Below are 18,204 nucleotides of genomic sequence, written 5' to 3' on the forward strand. Positions count from 1 at the left end.
TGGGATTGTCTGACTGTCACCTGTCACTCAAAGCAAGCTTCTCAGAATTCACAAAAATAAGTGGTTTTTTTTTTTAATGTTTTAGTTCTGGATATCTGGTGGAATCTGTTCAGGCACTGGGAACACTTCTTGCTCTTCCTATTCCTCCTCTCCTTCCGCCCCTCCACCCTGCTGTGGCCCTGCTACCACAGTGCGCTCACTGTCCCCTCACGGCGGCCCAAGGGGCTGAGGCTGTTCCTGTCAGTAGAACCGGCCAGAACCGGCTGTGTCCAGGTCAGGGCAGCCCCACACTCTCCTCACAGAGCCCCTGCTGGCAGCTGGGCACCAGCACCTCGTGCAAAAAGAACTGGAGAAAAGTAAGACAAGGGGATTTCTCAGTTTTCCTCAGACTGCAGGGGCTGTCTGTGAGTAGACTTCACACTCGGTTGTCTTTCAGGATGCTGCAAAACTTGTTGTTTTTACTAAATCCCATAAAAGCGGCCTCCTCGGTGTGAGTGTAGGCTAGGCATTTTACACTGCCAGAGCCACGACTGGCCAGCAGAGGCTGACAAAGTGCTGTGGGCAGGCTCCTTGACACCGATCTCCTTTGGGATCTTCCAGCTGATGCCTCCCTTGGTGCATTGTGGCAGCCCTGTCCTCGCGTTCATAACCTACACGAAAGAGTGGCGACGTGGAAATGTAATCATGTAGAACTCCTCCTGCAGGCGTGTGTTCATCCTGCTTTCCTCATGCTCCCTCAGCCATCCCTTCAGGCAAGAAGGGGCTCTGCCAAGCAGCTGCTATCTGGCTCTGATGCGTAGGCATGTGTGTATCCTGCTCTGGTCCTTCCCCATTGGCAAAGGGAAACATCGGGCTGACCTGTAATGGGTGCCCAGAAGAAAGTGAACGATCTGCTCAAGGAAATGAAGTCCTTGGCACAGGAGCAAGCAGTGTATCTGGGTCCCTGTGCGCTGTCTTGGTGGCATGAGAGCCTGCACCACCCAGAGCAAGGGATCGTCTGTCCATTCTGTGCCACCTCTGCCCTGAAAGCGCGCACAGCCTCTCTGGGATGAACAGCACAGAGTCAGTTGCTGTAAAAGAGACTGGCCCTTAGGATTGTGCATTACGTTGACAGACAATACAGAGAAAATCTCTGTGAATAAGGCAGAGGTAGAAAATTCGCATCTGATATTTCATGCCCCAAGAAATTCGTGCAACACAAAGAGAAATGCACAGTTTATAAAAGGAAATCATGTTATGCACAGAAAAATCATTAATGTGCTGCTTGTGAACTTTCCAAGTCCAAGTGATGAGAATTGTTCTGAGTAATCCAGTATTTCACATCAGAGCTTCACCTGAGCATGCAGAAGTGCAGGTGTTCCCAGCTCCCTGGCATAACTGAGGCACAAACCTCTCTCAGCGTCCCAACAGGCCAGGTATCCCTTGTCAGCAAGACTAGTCGAAACAAGCACGTTCAGTGTCATGCTATAGGTAGTAAATACAAAGCTTCAGGTATAAGACTTTCCTTTTAAAGGATGTTTCTCTGTGCATCAGATAACCACTATTTCCAGTGTGACTCACAGTTTGAAAACACAAGATAGACTTGTATGTTAACCTAAAGCAATTGGGAAGGCAAATATTAGTGTGAGAGCAATGTTGGAAGATGTCCCAGCATCGTGACTGACTCCTTGGAGCCTGCAAAATCTGTAAATCTGCCCTCTTCAGAGGAACTTGGGCTGATACCTTTTGATTTTGCTAAGGTGGGCACTTCCTGTGAAAAAGCAGATGTGTCGCAGATGTCAGCAGCCAGTTGCATCACCCTGTCCCTTTCAGTGGTAAGTACCTACTTGTTTTCCTTCTGTTCTTCCTGTTAGTTGAAGTCAGGCAACAGCACCATGAGCCTTTGGCTTTCTTCCAGAAGTCTTCTGAAGCATCACTCAAGGAGCTGGCATTGCAGTAGATGGGGGAGCTGGTTGTACAGTCAGCGCTTTCCTTACTTACTCGCTAAAATGTTCTTAGGAACAATTGTAAAGCTATGGTCCATGTTAAAATTGAAAGCTAATATCATTTTCCCCCAATCTGTGTGAGCTGGCAGAGTGAAACTAAGGTGAAACAGTGTGTTGCTTGTCCATTTCTGTTTACCAGGCACGTGCTGTGGGCACCACTGAAAAGGGAGTCCTGAGAGCACGGTATCTGCACTAGAATAGGTGTAGTCTTGGTGTGTCTGGTAGTGGAACACAGCAAATCAGTGTCAGTGGTTCAGCCCCCTTTTCCCTGTGTTGGTGAACTGCGTGCTGAATAGTTTGATTTCCCTTTGAAAATGTCTGGGAAAAATCCCACAACTAATTATTAATTCTGCAGCTTTCAGCTCAGCACTTAGGTCACAGCTTGAAATGTGCTTTGCAAGCCATTGTTACTGGGGGAGAGGAGGGGGGGGGGCAGGCTGTGCCTGCAGATAAGCTTGAGGAATAAGGAATTGACTGCTGATGGCTGGTAATGCAGTCAGGAATCTTCCTGACACCTGGCTTGATGTCCAGTGTGCTGTGCTGTCCCAGAGGTGCAGCTGTGGGAAAGAAATGCAGTGACAAATTGTGCTGCTGAGGTTGAATATCCAAGGGTTATGTTTTACAATTTAAAAAAAAAATGCTGGGAAAGAACCAATAGCCAAAATACATTTTAATTTATTAAATTAAATCCAGTCCATTTGATAAAATACAAGCTCATTATATTTCCAGTTTGTTTAAAACTGGGTTGATTTTTTTAGAAATACACTGAATTAAGAGGAGAGACTATTTTCTTCTGTTAAAGCCCAGGATTGAAATGACTGAAATTGTTTGAACAAAACTGTTAAAAACATTATAAAGAGGTTAATCAAGCAGATTGATTTTTTTTTTTTCTTAGAAACAGCTAACATGCAAAACATTTAGTATGGTTTGAATGTTTCAAATTAATTCCTTGAAAAATGAGTCTCCTGAAAAATGATTTTGGCAAGCACTGGTATTACTGTACGTTCCTCTGGGTCCAAAAGCAAGAGTGAGTGGGAGAAGTGTCATCCCATGTCCAACCAAACGCAGCTTGCTGCAGATGTTACCTGTTCTTGTTGCATTCGGTCCTACTGGTACAATGCACAGAGGTGGCAATATCCAATTCTCACATAATGCAGTGAGAAGGTAATGTCTGCATGAATTCCTGATATAATCCACATGCCAACATTTTCAGTGCTGTTCTTATGGGAATCTTCAGCAATGGTTGTGTGTTTGCAGAGTCCCCAAAGTTCATTAAATTTGCCATTGACTTCAGCTAGAGAGGAGGTTAAGAAAGAAATCCCCTGTGTTAAAGTCCATTTCATTACAGATGAATGAATATGTGATCATTGTTAGAGTCTGTGGAGTTTCTTTTCATTCTGGCCAACACATTTGTATGTTTCAAACACATAAAGTAAACGTTTTGTGACTTTTTTTGTCTCAAAAAAAAAAAAAAGTAAAAACATAAAGTAAGCAGTAAACTACTTCTATTGGATAAGTCCTTGAGATAAAAACTGTAAACCCACTACACTCTGGATTAACAAAGGCTAAAGAAAATGGTTTTTTGTACCTCACATGTACTTCAGCAAAAGTTAAATACATGCTAATGTTAATAAATAAATAAATAAATCAGCTTTAGAATAATGACACTTAAAATGTATTATCTTAAAAATGAAGGATGTCTTACATTCTATGTTACATTTCTAAGAAGAGTTTATAAGTAACATTCACTTCTGGTTGTTCCTAGCATTAGCATTACCAAGATGCAGGCAGTAATTTAGGAATTTCAAGGCAATATTTTCCACCTTGCATATGCAAAGAGTTAACATTTATTAAAATTATTAGCATGTCCTTTTCATTAAAGGATCACAAATTGCTTTAGGTAAAATCCATATACAGTATTTACACTGAACAGCTATACAAATTACATGCATATTTAAATCCTCGGGAGCCTGGTATGTGTTTAGCTGACTCGGTGTCCACGCAATCCTCTCCGAACCAAGCTGGTGCACGGCCAGGGCTGTCTTCAGAAGTTCAGTCCCCTCTTGCTCTGCCACCAGCCCTCCAATTTTGCAAATACCCAGCTTTCCATCCTTAAAGCCCCAAGTCATTGCATATGCCAGATTCAAAGTTCATCAGTGCTGGCTTGCCCCTGTGCTTCCTCCAGCTTCTAAAACAACCCTGGAAGTTCAGACCAGCCCCTTTGATGCAGTGAATTCTGGTGATGCCATCTGAGGTCTGTGTGAGAGGTTTGTCTTCTAGTTTCCAAAAAACTTCAAGAAGCTGAGAAGTCAGCCAGACATTCCCTGTCTGGCCTATTTAGAGGGTGCTACTAAATAAGACTTGATTTGGTTTTAATCATCTGTCCTGCTTATTATGATTGTTTGCCCTCCTGCCCTGTGCAGTTAGGCATAGGGATGTTGTCCGCAATACTGTCTTCGCTGCCCAAAGTCAATCTCCCAGTGTGATGCCAGCTGGCATAGTAATGAACCTGCTCCTGTGAAAAACTAGGTCGTTCCTTGCAGCGTGTTTTGCCAGTTCTGAATTGAGCGCTTTGCGTGTTCAGAGTAACTGTGTGCACATCACTAATCACTAGAGCTGCTTTTGATAATATCGGAGCTTTGATCTTAACACTCCTCATGAAAATTGCATAGTGATACATCTTATCAGAAACACATTTAAGCTGCCTGGGTGTGAGAAGGGTCCAGGTTCATACGTTGAGGATCCGTGATGGTGCCTGGAAAACAGCAGAAGGATTGGGGGAGAACCTGGTCTTCACCTCTGGGATCTAGTGGGGTGAGGGGGGAGAGAAACGTTAGTGTGACACAGGGTGCAACTGTCCAGAGAGTTTGAGGGGTCTTGAGCCTTGTGTCAATCCCTGCAAGACAAAGAGCCGCCCTCTTCACAAATCCCCCGTGACATGTACTTGACTAGCATCGTGACAAATTCACTGCTGGACTGGTGCTGGATTAAAGTGAGGGGAGTTCTAGTGATGTGTGTCTGGCCCCTTAGCCTTTTGGAGACCGCCATCAGGGTTCTGTCAAAGTGCTCCACTGCAATGCTCTAAGGAGCCACAAGCTCACTGTGTTGTGAACAGACCTGGCACAGACCTGGAGTACCTGAAGGAGAAAGGGAGAAAACTGGGAGACCACTGGCTGTGCCAGTCTGTGAAACTACAACAATTCTATCAGGGATATAAAATCCTCAGCTCTGGAAGAAATACAGAGATAACAGAAGTGATCAAAACTCTCACGTCTGTGGAGTCAAATTTTCACCCAATATGTAGCTGTTGTACTGAAGTACGGCTGGATGCTTTGTGTCCTGCTAATGCTTAAAACCCGAAGGATTTGAAACAGGACTGGTCCTAGTTGTGCATTCAGCCCAGGACACTGAGTGAATCTGGCCATAAAATGTAACGGGTGGTAAGCTTTGCTGGGTACTGGGGTTCTGATAGCACCATCCAAGCAAAAAAGAAGACCGAGGCCACAGGGAAAAAGTATAGGAAAAAAGCTATCGATCTGTTTGTTGTTGTTGCATTGTTCTGTGCTTTCCAGTCCTCTGGGGATGCATCTGACATGCTAAGGAGCAAGAGTGTCCAAAATGACCTGTCCACAGCTCAGTAGCAGGATACAACCTGCAGTCTGAGTCCTACAGGCAAGCTGTCACAACACGGTGTAAAGCTGATGCTCATGTGCCCAGTGAAACCATGGGCTTCAGGCAAGAGGTAATGTCTGAATGACTACGTGTAAACCAGGGGGAGTCCCATTTCTGTTTGAACTGGTGTTTCTTTGGCACCTTGTCCATTCCTTGCCTGTGCTGACTGTGCCAGAGGGGTTGCAGTGGAACCCACGAGCTCCAGGAAACGGGGCCTCTGCATGGTCCGAGGCACGGTGTCCTCGGTGGCGTGTTTTCATGTCTGGGATTCCAGTTTTCTCTTTCCCTTCCTCAAGAAGTGGGAGAGAGACTCTGAGGGTACATCTAGGAGCAGCTCCTTTGGATCCTGTCTGCCAGGTTGGAAGCACAGAAGGGGAGTGTGTCTTCACACAGTGCTGCACCCTTGGCCAGCGGAGGAGCTGTGTTCTACCCCAGGGCAGTACTGCCTGACTTGTGTCTCCCACTCCTCCCCTCCCCTCAGCTCTTTCTCCCTCTTCCTGCAGGGGCATGGGTCTCAGGGTTCCTGAGCCCAAGACATTGTCTTTTGCCCCTCCAGGGCCAAAATACACACCGTTAAACACGAGGATCAAAATACAAGATTTAAGGGTTAACCACCCTTCTGGCCTCATTGCTGCACCTCAGTAAGCAGCCCAGACTAGTCTGAGCGAGGAGGAAGTTTTGGTGAGGTTTGCAAATTCTCTCTTTCGCCTGAGGTGCCTGTCCCACTTTCAGTGGAGCTGGATATACCCATCGTGTGCCTCGTTGCAGCAATACGCCAGCAATCCTATGCGGAGGAGGTACTTTGCCGTCTGCTGATTAAACATTTCTTCCTTGTCTCCTCCAAGGCAAAGATTTACTTTTTACATGCGGCCCTGGAGGATGTGGTACCGTCAGAGACGGCAGCAGATGCTGCGCTGGGGAGCTCAGCCCCGGCTCTGCTCCCTGAGCCACTTGCTGCGGCCTGTGCTTGCCTTTGGCCACTGGTTGTGAAGCACCCTTCTCCACGGTGGTGTCATGCAAGTAGCTGCTAGCTAGAGCAGAGGATGTTAAATGGGCCTTACACAGAGAGAGGTAATGGCACTTTCTACACAACATATCCAATTGTGGGAATGGCAATTCTTGGACTTCCTGGCTTTCATGCAATTTAAAATCTCGGTCTCGGGCTGAATTATGACATGGTATCGCTTCCTCTAGCATGTCTTTCTGAAAGCAAAGGGTAACCGCAGTCAGATAGGACATGGCGTTACTCTACACACACCACACCGGTAACAAATGAGGAGTTCCTGATGCATACCTTGGGTTTTAGCCACACTGACTTTGGGATTTTAAAAAATGTTTTTTACCTTAAAATCTGCCTTGTAACTTGTCTCTTGAACAAAATGGTCTTCTGGGATAATGAAGCCTTGCTTTGTCTTTATAGGCTTGGATGGTTTTGCTCCAGTCCAAGGGCGATACTCTTGCCTGAAATGAGATTGTCAAGACAAAAGAACCAATAAATCACAACATACTCACAGAGTACCTCTGCTCAGAGTGGTTGCAAACCCAGGAGGCAAGTCGGGTTACAATCAGCTTACAATATTGAACTTAGATAACTCAATCTGGGAACAAAAGAACTTAGCCTAGAGGCCTAACTTTCTCAAAAAGCCCAAACTGAAAGATGCATTAGGGCATAGACCCATCGAACTGGCTGCCCTGGCTTCTCTCTTTTATTCTTGGCAATATGTGCTGTGTCTTGGAGGTGCTTGGTGCTTTCTTCCTGAATAAGAAAATGTCAGGGTAACTTTTTGCTTCATAGCATTTACTGACTCATTGGTCACTTGCAGTGTTTGGTCCCCAAACCACATCTTGGTTTGGGGATCCAGGAGTGCCGTCCTTGCGTGCACAGAGGGAGGCCACCTGCTGATGTTGCCTTCCTTTAGCTCTCTTGACACCAGGAATGTTTGCCAATGTGTTCTGTATTGCACTTCTGTAGCAATGTAGGCTGAAATGCATCTGAACGGAGACACCATCACACTTGCCAGGTGCTTCAGCTAGTGGTTTCCTTCAAACGTGGCCAAATGCTTTGACTTTGCACGATAATGTCTGAGAATAAGGCACTTGGGTGCCTTATCATTGGAGCTGTGGCATCTGTGGAATGGGTACAGAGACTGCACGCTTGGAAAGAGGCATATATTTTAAGAGCACTGAAGAGCATGCAGCTTCCCTCTGCTTTTGGCTCGTCACAGACAGGCTTCACTAATGCCTTCCTCATTAGGACTTTTTAGATGCTGCAGTAGCAAGCTGACCTGGCTTGTTTGCTCTCAGAGAAGGACAGGATAAGTCTGCTCTGTTTGCATATGCAGCTCAGACAACCAGTTTAGGCAGCTTCTGTAAGTGAAAGGAGAGGAGGCTAACTAAGCTGTGACAAGTTGATGTTCACACGCTGGCATACCCCAGATAATAACCGCACTTAGCTGCACTTTACTTGATGGCTGTAGATAGAATCCTGAGTCATGACCCTGGCACAAGTCCTAAGCCATGTCCAGGCTAGAAAAATAGGCTTTGTTTTTAATATGCTGAGCCTAGCTTTGACCACAGCCCTTCTAATTTTCATTTTTCTCCAAGCATGCTATTTGCTATTTTGATAGTGGCTGCAAATTCCTCTTTAAAAAATCCTATTTAAAGTTTTTAAGTGTGGAGTAGTAGTTTAGCACGTGTAGTTTGATTCTGATCTTTTTAATATATTGCTAGAATACACGCTGCCTGGATTGTGCTTGATTTCTAAATGCAGTTTCAACCTTAAAATGCTGCCTTTTTTGTTGGTTGATTTGTAGACATGGGGTACAGCCCTGGAGCACACCTAACCTAGAGACAACCCTGCAAACTAACAAAGTTAATTCTGAAGAGTTGTTGCTATTTATTTCCTGCCTGCACTGCCCTCCTGGCACAAGGCAATGGGCAGGAGCCCACAGCCGGGGCTGGCAGCCGGCCGTCAGCTCATGTACTGGCAGGGCGAGTTCTTAAATGCACTCAGAATTAGTGACAGATGTTGCCCTACAGGAGAGCTTCCCCACTCCTGGGAAAGCACAACCAGGCCCTGGTGGGGCTGTCCATGGGCACTGCAAATCTTGTCTGTAATCAGTTTGTTCCTGCTGTTGTGAGCTGCCACCTCTTGCCTTCTCGGCGTCTTGCTTTTCAGGCTATCTCAGGCAGCAGATAAGTGCCTGCGTGGCTCTTCTGGTGGCAGTGGTGCAATCCCTGAGACTTTAGCACCTCCAGGTAAGGAAGCACCTCTGCAGAAAGGTGATTTTGGGCAACTGGTGCCCCAGGAAGGCAACCTTTCAGCAGGGAATCCCAGACAAGTGTGAATGCTGAGCTAAATCTAGCTGAGCTCTGCTGCACAGCCAGAGGGAAGATGCTGGCTGGGCAAACTACCAGCAAAATGGTACAAAGCCATCAATTACATCCCAGCAGTTCCCAGCCACTCGAGCCTGCTGTCCCCTACAAAGCTGGACTGCCCCAAGGATGCTGATGGCATCGGTTCTTAACCATTCATTCTTGCGACGGCTGGCCTCCCTGCTGCACTGCCCTGCAGGGGAGCGTGTCCCCAGCTTTCAGGGAACAACTGGGCCTGTTCCTTTCAAGGAACAACTGGAACAACTGTCTGCAGCCAGCTCTGGCTCGGTGCTCTGCGGCAGATCATTTGCTGATTTGGCAGGCCCCCAAAGACAGTTCTTTTGGATTGCAGGACCCTCATTTTGGCCGGAAGCCGAGTTGTTCTCCTCACAGCCTGGAGAGACAGAGTGACTTTTGAGGTACCCACATGCAGGAGGTGCCTTGTCCAAGATCACATGAATTGCAGTTACTTGCAAGAGAACTACGTCATGGGAGGGGAAATTACAGGAGTGATGTGGAGGAGGGGAGAGCCCCGCATGGTCTGACAGCCAGCTGCTGCTGGGGATGAACATGAGACACTGACTGCTGCTGGAGGTGGTGATCTTCATCCTTTCTGCACTACCCCTCTTCCTCCTCCCCAGACAGCAGCTCTCAGTTTACTTTGGGGGTGCTCAGAGCAGCACTGGGATGGGGACTGTTTTGCTATTCTAGGTGTTAAAAGGTGACAGCGTGCGCGATGAACGCCTTTCGCTGAGATGGAGGGCACTTCTACCAGGGCTGGAAATCACAAACTGCCTGGGCCGTTCACAGTGCTGGGGCTGCCATTTCCAGGCAGATTTACTTTCAGCATTTATAATATTCCTTTGCCCTGTACTACAACACCACTGCCATCACTGTTGGCATTTTGGTACCTCATCTTTATGTCATGGCTTACTTTGTATACTTAATTATCAGTGGTGTTCTGAGCCGCTGCATTATAATCCCATTTTTTTTATCTAAGAAGTAGAGAAAAAGGCTCATCCTGTACAGCTGGAGGTAACTATGAGCTACGCTGCCTGACCGAGGCTGCCTTTAGTCCTCCACTGACCTCTTCCTTCTAATGGCTGGCACACCAGCGAGCATTAAGCAGCGTCATTAACATTTTCCATAATTTCCCTTCAGAGGCAAAGCTGTGTGCACAGTTTCTGTTGTTCACATTTCCTTTCCAAAGTGCGCAGTAGCCCAGGTTCCTGCTGGGGAAGCCAGACCAGTGCGTGCGGCTGTGAGCCGCAGCTTCTGGCATGGCCATGCTGCCAGCCCTGCGGGGGCACGGGGGAGTTTTGCCCAGGCAGAGCAGGACGCTGCAAGAGGGCCCGGTCAGCTGAGGGCCACGAGGCATGGACACAGCGGTGGGAGCTCGGGAGGATGGCCAAAAAAACCCTCAAGCATCATACTGTTGCTTGAGGGGAATTTGGGGTGTTTGATCTGTTCCCAGACAGAGCCCCAGGGAAGGAGCACTTGTGGTGGGGTGAGAGGACGGGCAGCTGACGTCCTCTTATCGGAAAGCTATGGGAGTTGGGGGGCTGAGGGCAGGTCTCGGGTCTTGGTTTCTGCCTTTTCCCATTTCCCCTTCTTTCTCCTTTTCATCTAATGTAGGTTTGGGTGCACTTTGACTGGAGGAAATTCCTCCTAACTTTATGCAACAGCTTTGAGTCTTCCCTGTTTCAGTTCTGCAGCCTACTTAGCACAGCCAGCCTCTCCCGCGCGCCTTTCCACCCGCCTCGTGCTCTCCTCCCACGGCTCCATCCCCCTTCCCCCAGCCAGGCTCTGCAGAGCACGTCTCTCTGGATCTATCCCAGTGCCTGCACCAAGCAAGCTTACTTGTTAAGTACCATAAAAATCAGGGCTTCAGTATTAATTTCCCCAAGCAGCAAGATACTTAAGAATGTAAAGATAACATTAAGCCTTGATTATAAAAGATTTACTCCTATTATTAAGGATAAGCATGCATTTAAATATCTTGCTGGATCACGGATGAAGCTTCTTGCACACAGTACTCCTAACCCTGCCAGCTCACGTGTGCTCTGAACATCAGTGCAGGTATTTTTTTTTTCTTTCTGCGCGTCTGAAATAAAATGGTTTTCACTGGGCAGCAGTGACCACAGTTCACCTTGGCCTTCTGTGGAAGCAGTATTTGAAGGCAGGCAGGCAGTATAGACAGCAAAATGACGTGCTCTGTGACTGCACCTGTAGCACTGGGGAACAAGGATTGTCCCCCTTCGTTCTGTGGTATCTACTCTGGTGGGGAGATCCCTGCTCTGTGGTCACAGTGCTGAGCACATGCAGTGGAAGGTGGGAGCTCAGCTCACCAAGGGACCTCCCACCCTGCTGTTTCCAAAACCGTTCATGAGGGCACATCAGGCCTTCACCCCTGAACAACCCCAGCACTTTACACGTTTTCTTTTCCTCAAAGCAGCAGACCAGAATTGCTCACTCCCTGCGAGCAGCAAGCCCTGCTGATTTCAAGGCCTCCAGTTTGGTCTGCTTTGCTGCTGCGCCTCCACACCCACGCACAAGCCGGGTGCTCTCAGCCCTCACGCCCACCCAAACCACTGATGGTGCTGGAACACCAGCTTCAGAGATGAGGCGCTGCTGGGGGCTGGCACTGGGCGTGTGTGCAGAACTCAAGCTGTCCTCCCCCTTCCCTGAGTGCAAATACAAGAAAAGCTGATGGCTGGGGGAAGAGACAAAACAGTCACAGCTCTGGTGCGATGCATTTGTAATGCTTTCCCAAGGCTGGCAGGTTATGGAAGGGGAAACTGAGGTCTGAAGTGACTCAAACAAATACAGCTGAGCCTCAACCAGAGCTCTCCTCTCAGCAGGACCAGGACCAGCCCCAGCAGAGCAGACATGCCCTCGTCCCATTGCCTTCCATCAAGGCAAAAACAGGTGATGCCCAGTGAACAGGACCTGCTGGAGATGCGTTGCTGATAGCACCAGCTTCTCTCATCCACTGTAGCAAGGAGCTAAGTAAGCCACTCATCCATTTCTAAATGCAATCAGGACCTAGTGCTACAATTAACGGCACTCAAATCTCTGCTGTGTCAGAATTAAGTAGCACCTGTGACTCACTGCTGAACAACAGGAGCCCCTTCCATGACCCCAAACGAGGTGTGGAGGGGGTGGCTCAGTGCTTCCTTCTGCCTCCTCCTGTGTCCACCTGATGCAATCTACTGCAACCCTCTGCAGCAGTTCCCGGGATCTTTTCGCAGTTGGAGCACATCCCATTTTAGCCTTTCAAGTGCAGCTCTTATCAATCCTCCTTGGTCTGTGTGCCTGAGCTCCCCCTGTGGAGCCCGGCACGGCTTTGACTTCAGTTGGAGCCTGCAGAGCTCCAGCTATAAAATCCATGCAGAGACCTGTGGACACAGGGCAATGTTCTGGAGAGCGGGCCGCCATGGGGCCTCCTACCCTTTGTGCAGAGTTGTTAGTTCATAGTTAAAAATTTGCCTCCTCAAAGAGAGGAAGGCATTTTTCTGATACCCCCTCTATGTTTATCTTTCTTTTGGCCCTGGAAAGACTCCTACAAAGTCCCAAGGCATGGGACTGCTCTTTTGGTCTTGGTCGATGATGTTCTGCTAAACGTCGGTCTGACTGGCTGCACCACGTGCAAGGAAACAACTGGTTTTGTATGCAGCTGGGTTTCCTTCTGTGCTTAAAAAAGAGCACAGAGAGAAAGATGTAGCAGGAACTTGCAGAAGGAAGTCTCACCGAAGGATCGAACTGATGCACAAAAGCAGATCAAGCGATGCTGGATGGTGCCGGGGATTCACTGCTACGCTTGCATGCTCCCTGAGAACAAATGTGCACTGGAGTGTTGTAGAAACATGCCATCAAAATCCTCCAATTAAAAATAACCAAACAAGAACCCCAAACACGAAAACCCCATCAGCTTACTGAACTAAGCAAAAAAATGCCAACGCCATTAAAAGCTTGGAGCGGACCAGGCACCAATGCCGACTTTTCTGCACTGTCCTTCTGAAACCAGTCCTTCCCTTAGGACCTCATCTCTTTAACATGAAACAAGCCCAGCTGGGGTTTGTTTTGCCCACCCTTGTGATGACCCAGCTTGCTGCAGAGCCTGCTGAAGTACCTGCAGTGCATATAAATCAAACGGCCACTTCTTGTGAGTGGCCCCAGTTGGTTCATGTACAGAGCCTGCTCCTCAGGGCTGCCTGGAGCCACAGACAGCAACAGCAGAAAAGGGGGAATTTATGGCATGGTTCTCTCTCAAAAGGAAATGAAGGCACACACCGAGATGTGTGCGCTTTCCACCTTTGTTCCCCATGTTGTTTTATTTATTTTTCATTTTGAGTGTGACCACCAAGGAGCTGCTGTGTGCACAAGGGGGGTCCCTCTGGCCTTCACCAGAGGGGAAGATGAAGAGCACCAACGCCGAACAGTGCTGTTCAGCTGCTGCCTGCAGGTAAGTGTTTGTGCACTGTGATGCTGCCTTTGGAAGACAACAAGGTGAAGAAGAAAAGTGGTCTGCTCTGTAGTTAGTGAAGGTGGCCTTGTAGTTGTGCAGACTGAAAACAGTGTGCGTGCTGCAGACTGCTGGTGCCCCAAGTGGAACTGGAAATGGGCAAGTAGTAGCCAGGTACCAACTGCTCCCCTCCTGCTTAGTCGCCCTTGAAAAAAGGAAAAGCAATGATGCATGAGAAAATATTTTCACAGCCTGCAAGGCTATTGTGGGCTTCTCTCTTGCTGTTGGTTGTGGCTCCTGTGACTTACCTAGGGTGCAGTCAGTTGTTGTCAGTGGTATGGGGATTTCTTACGCTTGCAGTATTGCACTAGGTGGTAATTCAAAAAAGCTGGGGGAATCACTAGAATAAGACAAATGTGGTTTGACTTGTGTAGGGCCTGTCTGCATGTAGCCTTCAGGCAGCTTAAATGTGGCTCATGGAGAGCCCTGCTCTGGGGCAGCTGCCCTGCTCCTGCCTCGACCCACACTACTCTGCTGGGGTGGGTTCCTTGGCTACCTGCAAGCCTTACTTTTTGTAAAATTTCTGCTGTGATTTGCTCACTGGTATCTTGCACAGCCAGCTTTGTCCCGTGATCTGCAGACTTTCCCCTCTTTTATTACATAGGGAGCTCTAGGTAGGAATAGCTGAGCTGGGGAGGAAAGGCGTGCGAAGTGGCTGGGCAGGGAGGCTGTGGCTCTGCTGTGCTCTGCATGGGGGGTGTTTAAGCAACAATTTGGAGATGGCTGCGTTTCTGAAAGCTGAACCTCGCCGCTGGTGTTAGAAAGGTTTCCTTGACAGGGTAATTTCTGTACTGCTTTGAAATCTCAAAGTGGTTTTCAGGACCAGCCATCGCTCTATGACTGTTCTCAGAGATGCAGCAGCGGCAAGACAAGGCGAGCAGCGTGGCTGTGCCTTCTCCAGCCGGTGCTGACTGTGACTGCCGGGCAGCTGCCGGGGCACAGGGGAGCAGGATCAGTGCTGCGCTGCTGCAGGGCACCCCGTGCGCGTCTTCACAGCACCGCACTAAATAATGTCGTGAACCGCAATTATCGAGGGAAGCGCTGCGTAGGTACCCGAGGCACAATCGGCGTCTGAACACTTGTGGCTCTGTTAGAATGAGATGAATTCCTCTATGAATCCATCTCGCGGCACACCACAGTCCCCAGGCCCCGTTAGGAGGGGGCGGGCGGTACGAACGAGCCGCAGCCATGCAGCCAAAGCCCCGCACCTCCCGCCGAGGCGCGCCCGGCCCCGCCGCTCGCCCGGGAACCGGGGGGGCTGCGGTGGGGCAGAGCGCCCGGGAAGGCGTCGCCGAGTCCCCGGGGCTCGTTGGAAGCCGGCGCCCCCCGCCCCGAGCCGCCCGTTACCTGTAGGACGTGGTGTGGCCGCCGGCCGGCGGCGAGCGGGGCCGGAGCTGCTCGGGGCCGCCGGGGCCGGGCAGGGGGCAGGCGGCGCGGCTCGGGGCGGCCGCGGGCACGGCGGGGGGCTCGGCCCCGGCCCGGCCGCCGCCCCAGGGGAAGGGTGCCCGCCGCGGGAGCGGCCAGGCTCGGAAGTCCCGGCGGTACTGCGTCTCCGCCGCCGGGGGCTCCCCGGCAGGGCCCTTCCTGCGGCCCCCCGGCTGCCCGGGGGCGGCCCGCGGGCGGGGGGCGGCGGGCGGGCGGCGGCAGCCCCGGGGCGGGGGGGAAGCGCCGCCGCTCTCGGGCCCCCCGGCCGCCTCCTCGGGCTCGTCGATGGCCGAGTAGTTGTGGATGGTAAGCGGCACGGAGAGGTCCGACTTGTCCAGCTGGCTCCAGAAGCGCGCCAGGCAGCACACCCGGCTGATGCAGGGCCAGGCCATGGCCGCGGCGCCCGCAGCCGGCTCCGGTCCTCATCGGCGGCTCCTCCTCCTCCTCCCCCCCCCGTCCTCCCCCCGCCGCCCCTTCCCCGCTCCGGGGCTCGGGGTCGGCCCCAGCCGTGCTGCGAGGGGCGGCGTTCGCGCAGGGACCCGGCGAGAACGGCGAGCTTCGCGGTGCGAGTCCCCGACAGAGCGGCTCGGCTTCGCTTCGGAGGCGCTACCTGCTGCCCGAAACCCGAGCGCCTCTTGGATGCACTACTGCATACACGATCCACCGATAGTACCGCTTGCTGGGGACCGGAGCTTGCAGGTTTTCTTTGCACGTTTGGGGTCTCAAACCAAACGGTCCCGGTGCAAATCACTGACGCTGACAGAATTACGCTGGGGATAAATCTGGCTTTTGAAATTGGACATCTTATGTAATAAGTGGCTGCGGGCCACGATGCTCCTCCACAATTCTCCATTCAGTGTGTTATGGAGGAATCTGAATCTTGTGGCAGGTTGCTGAACTATGAAATACGAGGCTGTAAAAGTGAAGCATAAGCAGACTCCACCTATAAGAAAACCATCTATTTAAAAGCTAACAGGTACCTCATTTTAGAAAGTAATCTAGTTACAGATGGTTGGTTATCTGGTAAGACTGAAAAACAAAGTAATTGTGCAGTGAAACTCAGAAGGCTGAGATCTACTGCTCTCGTTCAGCTAAGCCATCTAACCTGTGGTGCATTAGCACCTCAAACTTCAGGTGAGGTTGGAACCTGATTCTGGTAGAAAGGACAGACAAACCTGGCTATGGGCTATGACCAGACCTCTCCTTGAGTGTCTAGCCTCTCTGGGAAACAGCTATAGAAGGATGGATAGATATCCCTTACAGCTAATCCTGTTGTCCAAAACATACGATTTGACGCTTGCTGGTGCTACTAGCTGTTTTAATTACTTGTTTTTATGTGTGTCAGGGCAAGGAGACTCAGAAATTTGAGATAAAATTGTGGTCCCATGGAGAAACCCTGCCTAAATATGTGGGATATCAGATGCTCAGTTCACTTGTTGCCCCCAAACTCCAGACAGTACCCTAGTTTTAGGAGTAAGTGGGGAACCACTTCATTTTCTGGTGCTCTTTACATTTTTTTTCTAGAACTGTTCTGCTCTATGTAGTAATTTTACCCAAATACCATTTATTTTTAAAATTTAAACACTTTATCCTGGTCAAGAAGAATGCTTTTACAGTCTGGGCGAAAACAGAACATCCATTTGATCGTGTTATTACTGGCAAAGTACAAATGCTGCTCTGATCCTTGTTCTTAGGCCTGATTGAGCAAAATACATCAAGGAATAAATGGGATGTCTCCGCTGCCACTGTGCCTGTCGCTTCCTAGTACTGCTCTGGCACTGCGTGTCTCAGAGCCCACCTACAGTATCAGGGAGGGCTTCGAGTAGCTGCTCACACCAGTGTGTAGGATGAGGTTGGCACAAGGGGGTATCTCAGACAGGGAAACCAGGAGGAGCTGGATGAGATTAAAAAGCAGACTCCATTTAGAAGAGATTTATCATGATTAAAGGGGGAGGGTGGGGGGGGGATACTGCAACAGTAAGTCAAAGACAAGCCTGTAAATCATAAAGCAAAACAGCTTTTGCTGTCAGAGATGGGGAATGACAGCTCAGTCAGGCTGTTCTAATACTAAAATGAAATTTCAGGAGAGCTGATCAGTACTCTGGAGCAAAATATTCCTTAAACGTGGTAAGGCCACGCTAGACTTTCTTAAAACCCTTGAAAAGGTGAACAATTGTGCTTATTCATGTTTAACCATGACTTCATACTTAGAACTGTTTTTTTTCCCACCCAAAACAAACACTAGCTGATGTCTCTGCCAAGCATCCATATAATTATCACATTGTATCTTTAGTCACAATAATAGGCTCTTTGAAAAAGGGGAAAGAAGCCTTTCCGTGCAGCATGTGCTTTTTTTTCATTGTTGTTTTGTTGGTGATGGTGGTGCTCTTGCATTCTTGTAACTTCTTTGCCATTCAAAGATGTGACTGAATACTGAGATACTGGCATATATTGATGCTAAGTTTTGGAAGAAGGGCACTTGTTTGCCGGAAAGGTATCTGCTGCAGTGAGCTGTTCTAACTCCAGGCCATTCCTCATCTGCCTGAACTGAGTACTGACTTTCCTATTGCAGTCTGAAAGTTGTTTCGGTCCAGAGAAGACCATTTAACTTTGGTAGACAGTGCTGCGTGAAGGCTGAGGTACAAGGTGACACGGAACTTGCTGCTTGGCCACATGAATGCTTTTGTACCACCTTGCTTGTGGAACTTCTAGAAGTATTTAACGTTTGTGTGGAAAAGTCAGATATTGACTAACCTCTCCAAAAGGTGAATGCTGCTAACCCTAAGCTTAAGGTAAACTAAACTTTGGCATGAAACCCCCTAACTACAGCTGCTGCCTGAAACAAACAGTGTCTTCTGAACCTCTCCGGCTGTTCCAGGCTGCTTTTTTTTTCAGGAGCGTTGAGCCCCTGCAGCTCTGAGAATCGAGCAGAAGTGCAGGCACTACCTCTGAAGGATCAGCCTGAAATATCTCAGTACTCATCTGCAACTTTCCAGCAAGCTGAAAGGGTACAACAATACCTTTCTGCTCTCGCAGGTCTAACTGACCACAAGAGTAGGATTCCAGTCTGTGCCAGCGATACAGGGACATGACTTTCAAATTTTGAGGCAGGCATTGACCAATATGGTAAAGAACTTAATTGTGATCTTGGCTTATTCTTCTAGGCAGATCATGTCCTTCAGGCTTACACATCTCCTGCACTGTTACTCCTTGCTGCTTTCA

At 49.2% G+C, this 18,204-nt stretch overlaps 1 protein-coding gene across 1 annotated transcript; it reads right to left on the reverse strand.

Annotated features, from left to right (window-relative positions):
• Nucleotides 1-4,713: 4,713 nt before the first annotated feature.
• MAP6D1 (MAP6 domain containing 1) lies at nucleotides 4,714-15,374 on the reverse strand. Its single transcript, XM_035545008.1, has 4 exons — nucleotides 14,905-15,374; nucleotides 7,001-7,118; nucleotides 6,609-6,611; nucleotides 4,714-4,791 (listed from the first exon to the last, which is right to left on the reverse strand). Exons 1-4 carry the CDS (start codon nucleotides 15,372-15,374, stop codon nucleotides 4,714-4,716), a joined length of 669 nt encoding a protein of 222 aa, XP_035400901.1.
• Between the last annotated feature and the right edge of the window lie 2,830 nt (nucleotides 15,375-18,204).

The sequence above is a fragment of the Cygnus atratus genome, chromosome 9 (genome assembly GCF_013377495.2).
Source record: "Cygnus atratus isolate AKBS03 ecotype Queensland, Australia chromosome 9, CAtr_DNAZoo_HiC_assembly, whole genome shotgun sequence".
In the NCBI taxonomy this organism is placed as follows: Eukaryota; Metazoa; Chordata; class Aves; order Anseriformes; family Anatidae; genus Cygnus; species Cygnus atratus.

Excerpts from the sequence above, each read along its gene's own strand:
- MAP6D1 (XM_035545008.1), bottom strand. The coding sequence starts at position 15,374 with ATGGCCTGGCCCTGCATCAGCCGGGTGTGCTGCCTGGCGCGCTTCTGG. Across the intron at positions 7,119-14,904 it reads GGCCACACCACGTCCTACAG|GCAAGAGTATCGCCCTTGGA; the intron begins GTAACGGGCGGC and ends ATCTCATTTCAG.